General features: G+C 44.2%; 1 protein-coding gene across 7 annotated transcripts; it reads right to left on the minus strand.

The window, feature by feature from the left end:
- Window positions 1-5,487: 5,487 nt before the first annotated feature.
- On the minus strand, window positions 5,488-18,231 carry CRCBL (cytokine receptor common subunit beta-like). Of its 7 annotated transcripts, XM_015288199.4 has the most exons (16): window positions 18,158-18,231; window positions 17,969-18,078; window positions 17,724-17,774; window positions 16,900-17,064; window positions 16,169-16,298; window positions 14,200-14,384; window positions 13,740-13,885; window positions 13,105-13,270; window positions 12,589-12,718; window positions 12,322-12,482; window positions 11,725-11,870; window positions 11,450-11,621; window positions 10,411-10,501; window positions 10,072-10,141; window positions 9,121-9,224; window positions 5,488-8,469 (listed from the first exon to the last, which is right to left on the minus strand). In XM_015288199.4, the coding sequence occupies exons 4-16, from the start codon at window positions 17,060-17,062 to the stop codon at window positions 7,269-7,271; spliced, it is 2,865 nt and encodes a 954-aa protein (XP_015143685.3). In that variant the 5' UTR covers window positions 17,063-17,064; window positions 17,724-17,774; window positions 17,969-18,078; window positions 18,158-18,231; the 3' UTR covers window positions 5,488-7,268. The 7 variants fall into 7 exon arrangements, with proteins under 7 accessions (XP_015143685.3, XP_004937831.4, XP_046764676.1 ...); XM_004937774.5 differs by lacking the exon at window positions 17,724-17,774; XM_046908720.1 differs by having other exon boundaries at window positions 17,969-18,231.
- Window positions 18,232-18,511: the final 280 nt, after the last annotated feature.

Below are 18,511 nucleotides of genomic sequence, written 5' to 3' on the forward strand. Positions count from 1 at the left end.
CCTTGTGTATTATGCTGTCTTGAAGTGACGTTCGGAAAGAACTCCCTCCGCTCTTTTGCTCTGATAACATTCACACAGAATGTCTACCAAGCCTTTACTGACAGGCAGAAACCTGGTCTTCTTATTGTGTGAACCTGCAACACAAGCAAAGGCTGAAGAGTAAATGTGCACATTCAATGAAGTGCACAAATTCTTTCAACTCTTAACAAGAAACATGCACATTCTGTGAATAAATTTATCCTGCAAATTCATTCGTCCTTATGCTCTTTCTAGTCTTCCTAGTCTTCCTTCTGTTTTGTTACTTCCCTTAAAAATATGTTCCACAACCACATACCTCCAGGGTATGTGACTGAATTTCCATATTCCTTCATTTTCAGGTTTCTCTTGAATATGGTACTCCCCAGACATGTTGCAAATTTTAGCAACAATTTCAAATAAATTATTTCTCTTCGTTTGCAGAAGACCATGGCCCACATTGTTTGGTACTAGAATACTAGCACTTCTGGCTATCTCTCATTGCTCTCTCAAAAGCATAAGAAACTTACCAAGCTGAGACCCCTGTAGTCAGGGAACATGCAGTCTCTAGCTCTCTTCTACTGTAGGGGAACACGGAAAGATCTCCTTTTAAATTCCTGTTGGCTTTCAGATTCCTGAATGCCGCTTCTGGACACCAGAAACAGCTGTGCGGGCCCTTGCATAATCACTGCAAAGAATTCCCTTAAGGGCTCTCAAAACTTTCTGTGAGAGAAGACTGCTCTTTTGCTTTCCCCAGAAAGAAGTATTCCCTACCTGCATCCAGAGCTGTCTGTGAGGCAGATGGTAAAACCTGATGGATGACCCTCACTGTTCAGCTTCCCCAGCAGTATGAGAATCTTCTGATGCAGCAACCAGCCGCTTCCCTACAAAGGAATCTATTAATGACTGTAAGACTTTTGTACCTTCCATACATTGAAATATCAGTTTTGAAGAAGCAGAGCACACCCTTTTAAGGAAAGCAGATGCTTGTGTAGTTGCACAGTCACTTTCCTCCTATTTTAAGCTCCTAAGCATAGAATCATAGAATCATAGAATCGCTAAGGTTGGAAAAGACCCACAGGATCATCCAGTCCAACCATTCGCCCCTCACCAATGGTTCTCACTAAACCATGTCCCTCAACACAACATCCAAACACTCTTTGAACACCACCAGGGTCAGTGACTCCACCACCTCTCTGGGCAGCCCATTCCAGTGCCTGACCACCCTTTCAGAGAAGTATTATTTCCTAACGTCCAGCCTGAATCTTCCCTGGCGCAGCTTGAAGCCATTCCCTCTAGTCCTATCACGAGTCACACAAGAGAAGAGGCTGACCCCCAGCTCACTGCAACCTCCCTTCACGTAGTTATAGAGACCAATAAGGTCTCACCTGAGCCTCCTCTTCTCTAGACTGAACAATCCCAGCTCCTTCAGCCGCTCTTCATAAGGCCTGTGCTCCAGACCCCTCACCAGCTTTGTTGCCCTCCTCTGGACACACTCCTGGCACTTACTCAGTGTGGACTGTTTAAGTGGGAAATATGGGGAAGGAAGTATGTCTCTGCTAATCTGTATGTTAAGAATTTTCTCTTCTTGGGATTAGTGGATTTATGAAGAAAAAAGGGGAAAAAACTAGATGGAGTTGCCCAAGGCCACATCCAGCCTGGCCTTGAATGCCTTCAGAGATGGGGCATCCAAAAACTCTCTAGGAAGCCTGTTCCAGCACCTCACCACCCTCTCAGTGAAAAACTTCCCCCTGACATCTAATCTAAATCTCTCCTCCTTTGGTTTAAAATTTCTGCCCTTGGCCTATCACTATCTATCCTTGTAAAAAGTCAATTTCCCTCCTGCTTGGAACTCACTTTAAATACTAGAAGGCCATAATGCAGTCTCCCTGGAGCCTTCTCCAGACAGCAAGCCCAGCTCCTTAAGTCTGTCTTCATAGGAGAGGTTCTCCCACACTCTATCATCCTCATGACTCTCCTCTGGACCTGCTCCAACAGCTCCATGTCCTTCCTGGGATGGGGGCCCCATGCCTGGATGCAATACTGTAAATGGGACCTCACAAGGGCAGAAAAGAGAGGGAGGATGATCTCCCTCACCCTGCTGGCCACCTTTCTTTTGATGCAGTCCAAGATATAGTTGACTTTCCAGGCTGCCAATGCACACTACTGGCTCAAGTTAAGTTTTTCATCTACCAGGACACCTAAGTCACTCTTGGCAGACTACTCTCAAGGAATTCTTCTAATCTGTATACATGTCTGGGGTTGCTCCAACCCAAGTGCAGCACCTCGTGCTTGGCCTTGCTGAACCTCATCAGGTTTACCTGGGCCCATCCTTTTTGCTTCTCAAAGTCCCTTTGGGTGGTGTCCTCCCTTCCTTCTGTCGTATCAACTGCACCACCCAGCTCAGTGTCATCTGCAAACTTGCTGAGGGTGCTCTTGATCCCAACATCTATGTCAGTGATAAAAAGCGTAAGTCCTAAGACAGACCCCACTGTGGGACATCACTCATCACTAGCCTCCACCTGGACATAGAGCAACTGACCACAACACTTTGGTTATAATATTCTAACCAATTTCTTACCCACCAAATAGTCCACCCTTCAAACCCATATCTCTCCAATTTAGAGATAAGGATGTGGTGTGGGACCATATCAAAGGCCTTGCAGAAGTCCATGGAGATGACATCAGTTGTCATCCCTTTGTCCACCAATACCATCACTTCATCAGAAGACGCCTCCAGATTGGTCAGACACAATCTGCCTGAAGCCATGCTGGCTGTCTTGGATCACCTGTTCATCCCTAACAAGCACCCTAACATGTTTTCCGAGAGGATCTGTTTCGTGATTTTCCCAGGCACAGAGGTGAGGCACACTGGCCTATAGTTCCCCAGGTCTTGCTTTCTCTTTCCAGTCACCAAGGACTTTGCCTGACAGCCGTGACTTTTCAAATACGACAGAGAGTGGTTTGGCAGCCACCAGTCAGCTGCCTCAGAACTGTAGGATGCATGCCATCCAGCCTCATAGATTTATACACATTCAGCCTTGTGAAATGATGTTGGATTTGATCTGCTCTTATGGAGGGGTGATTTTGCCCCCACAGTTCCTATGTAGAGGTTCAGGGATGTGAGGTTCAGAAATGTGAGAGACAGGAGAGATATGAGAATTCTGGCTACCGGTGAAGACCAAGGCAAATAGCTTATTTTGTACCTCAGCCTTCTCCATGTCTGTTGTAGCCAGTTCTCCTTTCTCAGTTATCAGAGGGGGTATGCTCTCTTTGGCATCTCTTTTCTTAACAGTGTACCTATAGAATTCCTTCTTGTGTTTTTTAATATCCCTCACCAAGTTCAGTTCCATCTGCATCTTGACTTTCTGCATGTCCAGACAGTATCCCTGTATTCTTAGGAGGAAGTTTTTCACTCAGAGGGTGGTGACACACTGGAACAGGTTGCCCAAGAAGGTTGTGCATTGCCCATTCCTGGAGGCATTCAAGGCCAGGCTGGATGTGGCTCTGGGCAGCCTGGTCTAGTGGTTGGCAACCCTGCCCATGGCAGGGGTGATGAAATTAGATGATCTTTGAGGTCCTTTTCAACCCACGCCATTCTATGATTCTATGATTCTTCCTAGTTGACACATCTTTGTTTTTACTGCCTTTGCACGTCCTTTTCACCCCCATTTGGCCAACAGGTCCTTGCTGAGCCATACTAGTTTCCTGCTTCTTCTGCTTGTTTTCATGTAAGGAAGGACAGAGAGCTCTTGTGCTCACAGAAGGACATCCATAAAGAGTTGCCAACTCTGCTCCAATCCTTTGTCTCTAAGGACATATTTCCTCAGGAACTCACCCACTGATTCCTTAAATAGCCTGAAGTTTGCCTCCAGTTCAAGATCCTTTGGGACAATTCAGAGGTTTTTCCCTGCTGTTTCCTAAATTGCCCACATTTCCTGGCCCTTCCCTATCACAAAGAACTCCATCTCTTTCCTCCATCAAATCTAGTTTAAAGCTTTGCAAATCAATCCAGCCAGCTTGCTTCTCAGAATACTTCTGCCCCACCTGCTCAGTTGCGTTCCATCTGATGCCCACATATCCAGTCTCTAAAGGCCTGTCCAAGATCATAGAACCCAAAGCTTTGATCCTGGCACCATCCACACAGCCAATCATTTACCTGATCTGTTCTCCTCTTTCCAGTTCTCAGCACCAATGGGGAGGACAGAAGAGAACACTAGTTGTGCTCCCAAACCCTTCCATGTTTTTCCAAGGGGTGCAAAGACTCTTTTAGTGTTCTGCAGTATCCTTGTCACAGCCTCCTGACACCCAACTTGAATGAGAACGAGTGGATAGCAGAAATGAGGGGGTCCATCCCCCTTCACTCTGCATGTTATTGTGACCTTTTTCCAGGCAGAAGCAGGCTTGTCTTCCCCTTGCAGGAACTTAGGATAGGGCTGTCAGTCAGCACGTGTTGGGTCAGACTGCACCCAATCCATCTCCCTCTCTTGTTCCCAGATGCCTCTCAGCCTGGTAATCTCATCCTGCAGCCCAGCCACGCACTGAAGAAGTTCACTGAGCAGGGGACACCTGCACCCACGACACCTCCCTCAGGCCCTTGAGGGACATCCAGATTCCCCACAGCCAAAGGCCTGGACAGCTCTGTCAGTCCTAAGGAGGTCCATCTGAGTGCACACGTAGGCCCAAAAAGGTCACGGCCCCTGAGTCAGCACTGCTACCTCAGCCCAGCTGCTGCAGATCATGGTCACCGTGTTTGTTCTAACACAGTGCTGCACCCTGGTGTGCCCTGAAGAGCAGAGAGCAGTGCGGCCTATGCTAACAGCCAGGAAGGCTTTGGGCCAGATTCCAGGAAAAGACATCAGGTAAGGATTTAATTATTTACTTTGTGTTTTTCTGTGCTTACAACACTCTCGCTTTCAGTATCCACTGTAAGCTATGGGTGGAGACAGAATATCAGACAGGATGTAATGACTGTTTAGCCCCACTGGGTTCATCTGTGTTCCTACATCACAGACTTAACTTCCACGTAGAGGGGAAGAAAACAATGTCTTTAGGTGCTGAAACAGCATCATAGGGAGTGAGAGGAATCAGAGATTAATCATTGGAGATGTATGGGAATAAGACTGAGTACAAATGTGTTTCACAGTGTATGAATAAGAAAGCCTACAGCAATTGGCAGGGTGGCTTGGGCTTGTTTTGCTTTACACCGTAGAGATACAGCTTTCTCAGAAATTCTCCAGCTGCTGTTCTCTGCAGGCTTTCCATTGCTGTTTCCTTTTCTATTTAACTATTCACCCTCAATTTCCTTCTTTATGTAAAAGAAACAGAACAACTGGCTAGTTCCACATGAATTGTCATTGGAACTATTGAGGTCCCAATATACTTAGTACCTGAACCTCAAGCAAAGTCAGGTAATACATTTCTGGTTGAGATTTATTCTTATAAAGCAATAAGAAACTTATTACCTGAGAGTAAGGAAGAGAAAATTTATTACTGTCAAAACGCAGGCAGAATCTTTGTAGTTTGAGTCAGAGAGTTGTAAAAGGTGATCCATGCTATTAATTGAGATGCTTACTTCAGAAAGGAATGTAAGACAAAAACAAAGTCTGTGGAAGCTTTGATTCCAAGGTGATGCATATCAGAGATCTGAATCCAGATACCTGATTTGCATATGAATTTGAACATCTCCTTTTAGTACCAGCCTAAAGAGAGCACAACCATACAACCTGGAAGAAATTGGCTTTCTTACTCATAAAAGGCAAAGAGACTGAAAAAACAGAAAATCATTTAAGGTGTTCCTCAGTATTCTCTATTAGTGGCTGCAACATTATGCCTTTTCCCATCAGGAATGTCAAATTGAATTTGGCCTCCTTCCTGATTTAAATTAGTAAGGAATTAAACTGCGAAAAAATAATGCATTTCTCTGCAATTTCTGAATCAGCATTGTCCCATTAAACCAGCAGGAGAAATCAGCAGGCATAAACCCAGAACTCCTTCTCATTAGGTCTGTCAAATAATATAGCAAGGTCAACTTACAGATGACGGTTCTGAACTTACAGAATCTTTTAAGGTCTATTCAAAAGAGCTAATAGTAATGTTGTTGTAAGTACAACATTCTTAAGGTATGAAAGAAGAGATTTGCAAGAAGAAATAATATATTTTACTAGTTAAATATATATATATATTTGGAATGGCAAGCCCGTCTTCAGATCTAAAACCAAAGCCTTTCACTGATCACAGAGTGGCAGTTCTGTACTCCTATCTTGTAACACTTTACAGAAGCAGAATAAGTAAAAAACTGGTTCCTCTTTTTCAATACAACTTATGAAAAAAAAAATAAAAAAGAACATATCACGTGGTTAAGATGAATTATATCGTGCTTAAACAGCCAATGAACTTAAAAGAAAATCATACAGTGAGAAACAGAAAAGCCCCACCAGACACAGGCTTTTGCACCTTCACAGCTTTTCTCTCGTCATTCTCTGTTATTGTCCCTTTCCTTTCCTCTCACTGTACTGAATGAGTCCTTGGGTTTTCCTCTGGTAATATATCTTCCCTATGGTTCTCTAGAGCCTATTTCATGTATCTCAGTGATGTTTCCTTCTTACCCTTAGAATACACTGTGATACAATGCATTTTAACATTAAGAAAGTTTTCTGGACTTTGGCCATTTTTTCTCATTTTTAATTTATGCTTCTATGACTGTCTGGCGATTTTTCATCTGAGATGATACCTAATCTATGCTAGTAGTGAAAAGGCAAAGATAATTAAAGGTCCTTGATGACTCTTTTATCTATTTCACACACACACACAAGATAATAAAATTACTTGAAACAGTCTTATATAACAAAGGTCTCCAATCGGCTTTCAACCTGATGTCATTTCACAAATTCAAGTCAGCATTTCTTCCAACAGGTTTTGCTCCAGGCAGTCTGGTGCTATGGTAAAATGATTGCGACTCGTTGCAGGACCATAAGAAGGCTAAAGTGTACATTGTGGATTATCCAAGAATCTAAAAAAACAAGAGCTATCTCATAGTGATGATATTTGGATGGTCTTTCATGACAAAATTGCAAAGGTAATTGAAGATGAGATCAAGCTATTGATTGGTCATGGCTTTCAACACGTCGCACTGGAAGATAGAAAAAGGAATTTCTGTTTATTTGCTCCTAGCTTATAGAGTTCATCTATATCAGATAGCTGCCACCTCATGTAGTTACTCTTAGTCTTGCTATTCACTGATATTTGTTCCTTTAGCAGATTTCTGTGATCCTCAAAGATTGCTGCCAGGAGAAGTAATCATCTGATTTCAGGCTTTTGAAAAGCTGAATGGCCTGCATTTTTGATACATCCGCTTCCTTGCCAATGATGGATTCATCATCTGGTACAGATTTCCCAGGTGCTGTCCTGCCTTCAGAAGGTTTCTTGATCTGGGGGTATCCCTGACTCATACACGTCTTCTCACCAGATTTCAGGCTGTGGAAGCAATAGTCACCAACCTGGCAAAGGAAAACTGGCTCAGTGCTGTCAGGATTTAACACCACCAGATTGCCCTCAGACAATGGCTGCTCTTTAGGGAGAGGGCTTCCCTTCTGCTGGAAAGGCAAAGAAATCTTTGAGAGTTCTGAAGGTCCATGCAGACCTGAATGGACATCAAGGTAATCTCCAAATGCATCCAGGTGCATTTCAGGAGAGACTGATATTTGGCCTGAAGGTGGGAGTGTGACACCAAATTTCCCAGGGGAAACCTCATGGCAAGAGCAGTCACTGGAGAGTTGGGGCTCCTGTGGGTCACAGGGTTTCCCCCCAGCAGTGACAAGTGGCAGGTGTGTGGTGTCACTGTCTGATGGCAGTAACAGGCGGTCTGTGGTGATGTACTCCAAGGGGCACTGCTGAAGGAATGTGGGACAGCCAGGAGCCTCTGGAGATTTCTGCTCTTCTGTTCTCACATCTGTGCTTTTCTCACAGGTGGTGGGAAGTGGTGAAACTTCCTTCTCATCGTTGAGATAACGCATCACTTCCTTCTGATCTGGGAGCAGGAAGGGCTGCAGAGGACCTGCTCCCGGCTGCTCTTGCCTCTGTGCAGCCTGGGGACTGGCTTTGTCTGGAAGGGTCACGTACTGTAGAGACACTGCTTTCTCCTGTTTTCCCATTGGATTCGAGGTCACTTCCAGGGTCTGATGCATCTCAGGCTGAGAGGACATGACTGGGCTGTACAAGTATGGGCCATTGAAAGCAAAGCAAGTGATTGCTGTCTGGGAAGTTATACTTGCATCAGCACCGTTTGTCCTTGAAACAGAAAATGAATGGCCAGGAATCTGACTTGGGCAGACAACTGGGGCATGCTCTGGCACATTTAAAGCATGGTATGGGTTCTGTGGATCCAATGCAGCAGAAGAAACTTCCGTCCTTTCAGTCTGTGCTTCAGGGGGCTCTGCCAAAGTCTTGGTCTGCCTGAATGAGGGACAGTTAAAAGTTGCTCATGAGGTATGTATTTGTGTTAAACACAAAGCAGAAACACAAGCTTAGTAGAAAACTGAAGTAGCTATGCATATGGTTAGAATGATCTGTATAGGTGAGCAAGTTAAACCAGGTAGCACCAAATTGTACCCCAAGCTCAAAAGTAACTGCCATGGGCTTTCTGGTGACAGAATGTTTGACTAAGGCTTCCCATTGGAGAAGAGGAGGCTCAGAGGAGATGTTATTGCACTCTACAACTTCCTGAAGGGAGGTTGTGATGAGGAGGGGTTTGGCCTCTTCTCCCAAGCAATAAACAGGACCCAAGGAAGTGGCCACAAGTTGTACCAGAGGATGTTTAGATTAAACATAAGGAAAAATTTCTTCTCTCAGAGTGGTCAGGCACTGGAATGGCCTGCCCAGGGAGGTGGTGGAGTTGCATCCCTGGCAGTGTTAAAGAGGCGTCTGGATGAGGAGCTACAAGATATGGTTTAGTAGCTTGTGGTAGCAAGGGTAATGTAATGGGAGGACAGTTGGACTAGATGATCCTGTAGGTCCTCTCCAACCTTGTGATTCTATGATTCTATGAGTTAGGGAGCTCTATGAGCATATCATTCACAGTGTGACTGCAGTGTTCTCTTCATTCACCTGTCTACAACTTGAAGGAAGCTAGGCTGATCCATGTTCTCTGCAAGGCTGCATTTGTTGACGTCCAGCTGGCTGCTTGCATGCCTGTTTCCTAGAGAAACTTTCTACAAAAAAAAAAAAAAAGAAAGAAAAAAAAATAGAAAGCAGACATGAGGAAAGAGAAGAGTCTTACCAACAGCAGAATCATGATCAATACATTCATCATGGAGAAGGAAAATAGGTAGTAGAGGCGAAAGCACCTGGCAGTGTGCTCCAGTGAAGTTGGATACAACTTCACTAAGATGACTGGTAGGTGCTTTCACTTCTCCAGAAGAATCTTGCTTCAAAGCCAAACTGCCTTGCTACTGACCTTACCTAACACTACATAGCTTGGGTGGTTGGAGCTGTTCTCTGAAGGATCTTATAAATGTTGCAGGATCTCACTACAATAAACAGAACTATGGCTTCGTGCAAATTCAAAACCATGAAATTAAGGCTCTAATTAAGGCTATTGTGGATAGAGTAACAGGTAAGGGATTAAAAACAAAGCTTCTAAGCTGTTTCTTTGAATGCTGGGGGAAAGAAAAGTCAGATTTCACTGAAAGATCATGTAAAAAATTTAATATAAGGCTTTAGTAGAAACAGAAACATTTTATCTTCTGGCATAGGAGATAAAATACCGAAATTTCCCTAGCTTGATTTTAACGGAAACATTTTATCTTCTGGCACAGGAGATAAAATACTGAAATTTCCCTAGCTTGATTTTACATCACTGTCATGCTGACAAGCGCAACACAAATAAGTCTGCAGGTATAAATGCACAATTTCACTTCTGTTGCATATGGGCCGAGCAACAAGGAACAGACGAATTGAAGTGTACATTCCTTGCAAATTAGTTGACAAACAGGAGCTCTTGGGGATTTATGAAGAAGAAAGAATGAATGAACCATCCAGGATACGGATCACACTTACCTTCAGGTAGCTCTGGATCAGCAGACTCTTGCTGGGGTTTGGAATCTTTTCCTCCCACAGTTTCTTCTGCCTGCAACAACACAGTTTTCAAGGTTCTTCTGGCAAGAAGAGACTACACCTCATGCACCATGCTGCTCTGCATGGCCCCACCATGGCCCGGGAGACCAGCAGCAAACTCGCACCATTGTCCAGCCATGCACAAGGCAGACACTACACATCAAGGCTCCACTCCACATGGATCACTCCCACAGCAGCAAGCAGTGCCTCACCCTTTATTCCACTCCCATGGCCAACGTGGCCAACACACAGCTAAATCGCCTCCTCACAACACAAACTTACCTGAGGAAATACTTAAAGCTGCAATAAGCAACAACGAGCAAAGTGATGATGATAACTGGGAGCATCAGTGGGAGAACCACTGGTGAAAGAACTGAAAGAGAGAAAAAAGAAATGGGGAGACAACATCTGAGGCTCCACTTCCCATAACAGGTTTTGCATTCAGGTCATTCTTCATGAAAGCACATCTGGGAAGTAGAAGAGAATAAATGTGTCCTGAATACCTTATTGATGTCCAAAGGAAGTCATCTTTTCGCTCACTGATTCTTTTTCTACTTCTTATTGACATTGGAGAAAACAATTTATCCTAGTAAAAGCCTTGTTGGGTACCCAACTTCCCCTTGGACGCTAGATGTTTTCAGAGGTCTTAGGTTGCCTGACTTTGTACACTCCCAGAGAGACGGGAACCTCAGAGATTCTCCTGAGCTGCCTCTGCTAATTGGTGTAGATGAACATCAAGGTGAACATCTTGCTACTTCAAGCTTCCCAGGGACAAATTCTATAATGTCGCTTAACTTTGGGCACGTGACTATAGTAATCACAGGCATTCTGCTTCTAACTCCAGAAACTGCATAAACTTGATAAGATCTGCATCTCCAGTACACTCCAATGTGTCTTTTACACAATGCCACAGCCAATCTGTAAAACGAAGAAGCTGATTCTTATTCTGTCTTCCTGCATTCTCAGGCTCTTCCGTTCCTAAAAGCAGAATAAATTACTGGGAACAGGAAACAACAGTGAGCTTTGGCTAGGATCATTTCTTGATTCTCCACGTGGAAACCTTCACAGTTAGCTGTATTAGCCTGGTGAAGGGAAGCTGGAAAGATGCTTACAAGCTCCATCCTGCTCACTGCCTTTGTTAGCGTTCCTGCTGCACTGAAAGGGTGCACGCAGAACAGTTACCACGTTAAGCAGCCCTGCCTGTCACGTAGCTGGATCTACCTGCAACATCTATCACGAGAATGTATGTCTGTTTCTCTAGAGGCATTTAATCCAATAAGCGTACACAAAGCCTGACAAAAAGAGCCTGCTTGAAAAGTACCGTTCTCAGTTTCCCAGATGAACTCCTCACTCCATTCACTCCAGTATCCCTGATAATCCTGATTATTCACCATTGCACGCATTCTTCCCCTGTATTTTGCAGATGGTGACAGCATCTGATCAGTGAAGATGAAGGGAGGTTCATCATTGGTAATATTTATTGTCTGCACAGTCTGGGGAGAGGAAAGGAGTACACATGAAAGAGGTGAGAGGAACTGGCATCCCCAGTCACAAAGCAAAGAGAAACCCACGACTCCTGCACTTCCTATCCCTCACCTTTTCATACTGGTTGTGAATCCAGAACTGGACTTGGTACTTCTGTTTGATGAAACCATACCGTAAAGAGTGTTTTTTCCACCTCAGTTCATACTCTTGGCTTTTCATCAGTTCCACTGACACATTTGCAGGTGGCAGCACCTTAACTAGAACACACAGAGTATCTCAGAGTACATATCAACACACAGACCCAGCACACCCATTCGCCATCTTCCATAATCATCTACCACATTTCCAAAAATTTTCAGTTGCCTTTGTACCATTTTCTTCTACCTATGTGGGAACTATCCCTGGCTCCACTCTGTGAAAATATCAGTGGTACCTCCAGGTGTGTACAGGCAGAGACGATCCACCTGGCACGCCTCACTCAGCAGATCAGCCCTATCTCCTGCTGTGCTCCAGGGATCACTGCACAAACCCCGGGGAGCTCCACTGGGTCTGATCCACCACATCAACCGCATGCTTCCCTTACCAAGTCAGATCTCTTCTTCCTCCCAAACACCTTTCCTCACTACCATTGCCCTCACTGCATCTTGCCCACACAGGCACCCCTCCAAAAAACTCCCAGGAGAGGCAAGACTCAGCAGAGCAACTCACTGTTCTTGTAGGCTTCTATCAGTTTCTCCTCCGTCTTGGTCCGCACAGACACTTGGTACTGGCTCCGACTGCTGATATTGCTAACAGGGATTCCACAGCTCTGCACCACATATGGGACATGGGGCAAATTCTTCTCATACACAGGAGAGCACTCCTTTTCCCTGAGAGGAGAAAAGTAGGTGGCACTGAGATCTGCAGGAATGGCACAGAGCAGAAGCCCAACAGGAAGGGCGGAGGTAAGTATGCTGCCACTGGCAGATCACATACACTGATGCTGGAGTGGGCCTGAAGAACAAGCCAAAGATGACAGAGGTGGCAATCACTTTCTTCACTTCCCAGCTGCACATCAGGTAGGCGCCGTTGAAGAGGCAACGAAGGTTCCTGGGATGAATGCCACCTACAGAGAAGATCAAAGCACGCTAAGAGGCAGGAAAACTTCTCCATGCCCTTCTAGCTTGTACCTATCCTTCCAAGTGCAAGCAACACCAACACCACAAGGGAGGACAATAAGCGGACTTCTTCATGAGCCACATCCCAAGTCACAGTCAGGTCAGATGGAGTGCTCCAGACCTCCTGCAGAAGGGCACAGCCCCCAGCCATTTCATTATTGCTAGGAGTATCCCAGTGAAACAAGTGTGGAGGTTCCCTGAGAGAAAGCAATGACTACAGGGGGCTTCCCCTGCAACTTGTGCATTTGGAAGGGACCCGCAAGGATCAACCTCTTGCCCTGGCTTCTCAGCCTGACCTCCCAGCCTTGCACAGCCCCTCTCCATCCTCCTATACCTTCAGGAGTCTCCCAGGACACATCTGTGCTCCACTCGCTGTAGTGCCCAGAGAAGCCTCTGCCCTGCTCCGGTCTGGCTCGCACACGGGCAACGTATCTGCTCCCTGGGATGAGGTGGCTGAGATGGCAACGAGTGGTGTTGGAGAGCAGGCGTGAAGCAGCCTTCTGTCAGCAGGGGAAAGGAGGGAGAACAGGAATCAGTGGGGAGGGGTGGAGGGAAGACAGAGAAGGAGTAGAGATGCATCTCCAAGCTGTCCCATACACGTGAAATGTTTTCAAAGGTGTTTTGCCTTGCTCCCACTGGAGCCCACAGGCTGCTCTTCAAATGTGCTTTATATCCATGTGGGAGGGACACAGGGTTAAATAAATTCCAGCTCAAAACCCAATGGCACTGCTTTTCCTCAGTGAAGAATTGATTTTTGCATTCAAGTCAGGACAAGCGGTAGTTCACCGGGGAAGACACTTGCAGACAGAAACAAAGCCCCTTCCACCTGGCCTAAATCAGCATTTATTGCAAGTCTTCATAGTGCCTGAGAACAGAAAGGTTGCCCATCTGCATGGCATTTACCAAAAGCCCTCAACCAGCCACAAGGCTGCAGCCAGGGCGGGACAGCCCAGCTCCTCCTGCTCTTACCTCCCAGGACTCCCACTCCCGCTTGTAAGCAACTTCATACTCCAATGCACTGCCCAGCCCTTGGCTTCCATCAGGTGATGTCCAGGTCAGCAAGAAGTCTCCTGAACTTTCTCTGATGGAGAGGTTTTGAGGTGGAAGGGGCTGAACTGGAAGATGAAGGTACAACACATGAGATGCAATACTGAGGACAGGGACATGAAGAGGGGAACAAAACACGTAGTTAAGCTTGCTCATTTCCACAGTATCTTATCCTATCAGATCCTATCGTAGGAAGCTGCTTGTTGAGTGCCCCTCCAACGTCCACCTGTTCCCACACTCGCCCTTTTCCATCTCAGTGTAGAACTGTTTCTCAGTTTTTGCAATATAATGGCAATTCATCTCCTAATTGAACATCAAGAAAGTTCTCCACCCAAAATCCCCCAAAAGCATTTAAAAATTTGCCTTGGGATTTATTCCTTACCATTTTGGAAAGGATGAACTTCAAGGTGTGCTTCGAGAATCTGCTGGGGTTTGAAGCTGTAATAGTCATCCACCCCGATTCCAAAATATTTGACTGTTTTCCCACAAATCCAATGGGTGTAGGGATCTGAAGCCTCATGTAAGTCTTCTCCTAGCTCCTTTTCGCAATGCATCTCCTCACTGACACTGTGGGTATATAAAAAGTAATCTATAACGGTCTGATCTGGTGCTATACAGTTAATGCAAAAATAAATGTCTGTAAACGATTCCATCCCATCATGTTTCTCTAATTTACGTGGAAAGTTATATCCTCATTATCACTATTATTCCCATATTGCATCAATTACTCTTACTACCATTTTTATCACCATTATTCTTTTATCAAATGCGTTCCCATTTCAAAGTATGCAACAGAATATGCTGTTTTCATATCAGCATAGTTCTGTTAGTTATCAGCCTAACCCTTAGTAATCTCACAGTTTTATGTGAGAAATAGTTTGATGAAAAATGATATCAGAGAAATGCATCTTTTACTTTGAGTGAAAGGCCAGAAAGTTTCTGATGACCCTTAGCTTCTTGAAGGAATTCCTTTGGCAGAGCCAGAAAGGCACTTAAACATTTTTTAATTCAGCCAAAAAGTATTTCTATAGCCTTAGCAGTTCTGTTCTGTCAAGAGACCTTATGTATTCATTAACTTCCTCCAGAAGGCTAGGCATCATTTTAGATGGCCTTTCTCTAGGCCAAACAGCATTGTCAAGATTAAAAACAATATTTTATGGTGGTCAGAAGAGGATAAGCTTTGTGAGAATGCAGAGCTCTGGGCTGCTGAAGAGATGCAATACTCCTTTTGTAGCCTCTGGAATTCTGCCTGAGCTTATGACTTCATGCCCGTTGTTCCCGTTCAGATAAAGCTGTGGATATCTGAGCTCAGCTACAGTCCTTCAGGACACGATGAGGCCTCTGAGCCAACCATATGCCAGCAGGCATTATTCAGCAGTATTGATAACTGTTGGGTACCAGCAAGGAAACCACGGATATTTCTGAAGTAAGGATGGGACTGACCAGTCATGATTGCTGTATCAGCCACTGAAAACACTCCATCAAAAAACAATGTTCCAGAGCAGACTCCCAACATCAGAGTAATTTTATTTCACCTTTTCTTTCCTTCCATTTTATTTTTCCCAGAATGATTGGCTTCAAGGTCCTTTTCCAAAGACCTTCAGCTCATTTCACCTGCTTTTGGGTGTATCAAGTCTCTCTTACCTACAAGAAAATCAGGTGTTCCCTTTTATCCCTTTCCTTTCTGTATCCCACGATGCTAATGCATTTTCTTCTCAGCTTTCCATCTTTCTCTTCGTCTCTTCCTTGACTATTCCTCCCTATGTGTCCTTTCTTATCCTCACAACTGATCAAGTCTGCTGATTCTGTTCCCTTTTCATAAGGAAACAGATGCAGCATAGAGATACTCTCATAAACAGAACGGTATCTCTGGGAGGAAGATTGACGGCACAGATGAACTTACCCATATCCACCCTTTCACAAGCATAGCCTATTCAAGGGCTTCAGAAGTGCTCAAAACCATACTCTCAGTGATGATCCCAAACAGGCAAAATAACTGGGGAAGCGTCTCTCCCTGACAGGTTTATGAATAACCCTGAAGCCCACTCTTCTTCTCAATCTATCTTCTCTACCTCATGAGCAGCCACCTGCATGCCCCTTCATATTTCCTATCCAGGATTCTGCTACAATCTTATGGGAAAATAATTGGAACTATGATAAAATTAACTCCACTGGCACATGATTAGAGGTCCTCCCCTTTTTAGGAGAGGCATCAGAAGCAAGCACGACTTGGACTGTAACCCAATAAGAGCCGTTACTTTCTGAAAACCTGACTGCCCGTCCAGAGATTCCAAGTTGTGGCCAAGTAGTCTTTGGACTCTTTTCCAGCATGATCCATTTCAGATACTTACTTTTCAGTAACACGCGTGTGGTACAGAGTCAAACCAAGGAGGGCATGGGCCTCTGAATGTTCCTTCCATGTGCATGTCATGAGTGACTTATAGTCATTGTGGCATCTCAAGCTCTTCATCGGAACACTTTCTGAAATGGCATACCAGCCAAAAGAGAAGATGCACTGCTTACAGATGGAAACAGTGAGAGATAGCAGGAATTACAATGATTCTGCCATCAGAATGGGGAAGCTACCAATAGCAGCACTCTTCTGATGGCATCAGAAAATGACCCTTGGTGAAAATATGTTTGAAGTTGTGTTCATTCTGCACATCTCCACAATACAAAAGGGTCAAGCCAAGGTACAAGTAACAACAGTGAAGTGAGACCTTTGAGCCTGCAAGACGTGTTTCTCGCCAGTGTATGACTTCCAAGCAGAGACAGTTGTCTGGGCATAGTGAATATCACAGTTAGTGAGGATGTGATGATTATTTCATGCTTATTTCATGTGTGTTGTTCTATGGGACTTCTTTACACTCCACACTTCTCCACACTCTCACCTGTCTATCTGCACCTGCACTTGCCACAGACTGTCTGCTTTTTATCAGAATGCTTGTCGTCCTATAGCAGAGAAGGTGGGAGCAAAAGGAAGTAGCAAATTATGCAGAGTAACTGATGAGAGGAGACAGGTTCAAAAAAGAGAAGAAAAAGGCAAGAATTGGATAAAAGAAATTACAAATTTGAAACTCACCTTTAATGGCTTGATCACTGAAGACCACTGGCAGATTTAACAAAAAGATGAAAAACCCTCTCATCATCTTCATACTGTCTTTTGAGCATATGTTTTTATCAAAAATAAATGTTTTCATTGCCAGTGCTTCCTTTTGTCTTACTGTAGAGCTTCTGGTTTTCATTTCTTGTAAAGGGAAGTAAAACTGAATTAGGGAACTTAAGCGTTGTACTGTCTTGGAGTGACATTCAGAAAGACCTCCTTCCATGTATTTACTTTGTCAAAATTCAGACAGAACATCTACAAAGCCTTTGCTGATGGACAAAAAACAAGTTTTCTTATTGTGTGAGCCTGTGACATGAGCAAAGAATGAAGAAGCAAAAATGTGTATATCTAAGGAAGTACAGGAATTTTTCAGATGAAACTAATAGGAAGAAAAATGCTTATTTTGTGAATTTACTCAACCTGCAAATTCTTTCATCCTTAAGTTCTTTATGTTTATATTCTTTTTATGAACCCCCATGTTAATCCTTTTTCTTGCTTTCCATAAAGACTTATTCCCCACCGCATACTTTCTTATTATGTGATTGAAATTCTGCAATCATTTGCTTTCAGGTTTCTCTTCAACATGCAGCTGCTCCAGCTACTCCCTAGTCAAGTTGCAAATTTTAGCAATTCCAAATAAATTTTAGTAATTCCAAATAAATTATTTCTCTTCTTTTGGGGACTGTCAAGATCTAGAGTACATTGAGAAATTCAAAGACTATCGCCCACATTCTTCAGTACTAGAATACTAGCACTTCTGGCCATCTCTCATTGCTCTCTCAAAAGCATAAGAAACTTACCAAGCTGAGACCCCTGTAGTCAGGGAACATGCAGTCTCTAGCTCTCTTCTACTGTAGGGGAACACGGAGAGATCTCCTTTTAAATTCCTGTTGGCTTTCAGATTCCTGAATGCCGCTTCTGGACACCAGAAACAGCTGTGCGGGCCCTTGCATAATCACTGCAAAGAGTTCCCTTAAGGGCTCTCAAAACTTTCTGTGAGAGAAGACTGCTCTTTTGCTTTCCCCAGAAAGAAGTATTCCTTTACCTGCATCCAGAGCTGTCTGTGAGGCAGATGGTAAAACCTGATGGATGACCCACACTGTTCAGCTTCCCCAGCAGTATGAGAATCTTCTGATGCAGCAACCAGCCGCTTCCCTACAAAGGAATCTATAAATGACTACAGGATTTTCCTGATAATTAAGTCTTTTAAATAAGTACTATACTTTTTATGTACCTGCTATACACCGAAATGTCAATTTCAAAGAAGCAGACCACACCCTTTCAAGGAAAGCAGCTGCCTGTAACTGCATTCTGTACTTCCTATTTTAAGCCCCAAAGTACTTACTCAGATGGAACTGTTAAATTAGGAAGGAAATATGTCGTTGCTAATCTGCATGTTTGCAATTGTTCTTCTGGTCGAAGAGAGTCATGAACATACTAGAAACAGTCCCAGCTAAGAGCCAATTAAATGATGAAGGATCTGGAGCATCTCTCCTGTGAGAAGAGGCTGAGAGGGTAGGACTGTTCAGCCTGCAGAAGAGGAGGCTTAGAGGGGACCTCTTCAATATGTATAATAACTGAAGGCAAG

This window comes from Gallus gallus, chromosome 1, assembly GCF_016699485.2.
Source record: "Gallus gallus isolate bGalGal1 chromosome 1, bGalGal1.mat.broiler.GRCg7b, whole genome shotgun sequence".
Classification (NCBI taxonomy): domain Eukaryota; kingdom Metazoa; phylum Chordata; class Aves; order Galliformes; family Phasianidae; genus Gallus; species Gallus gallus.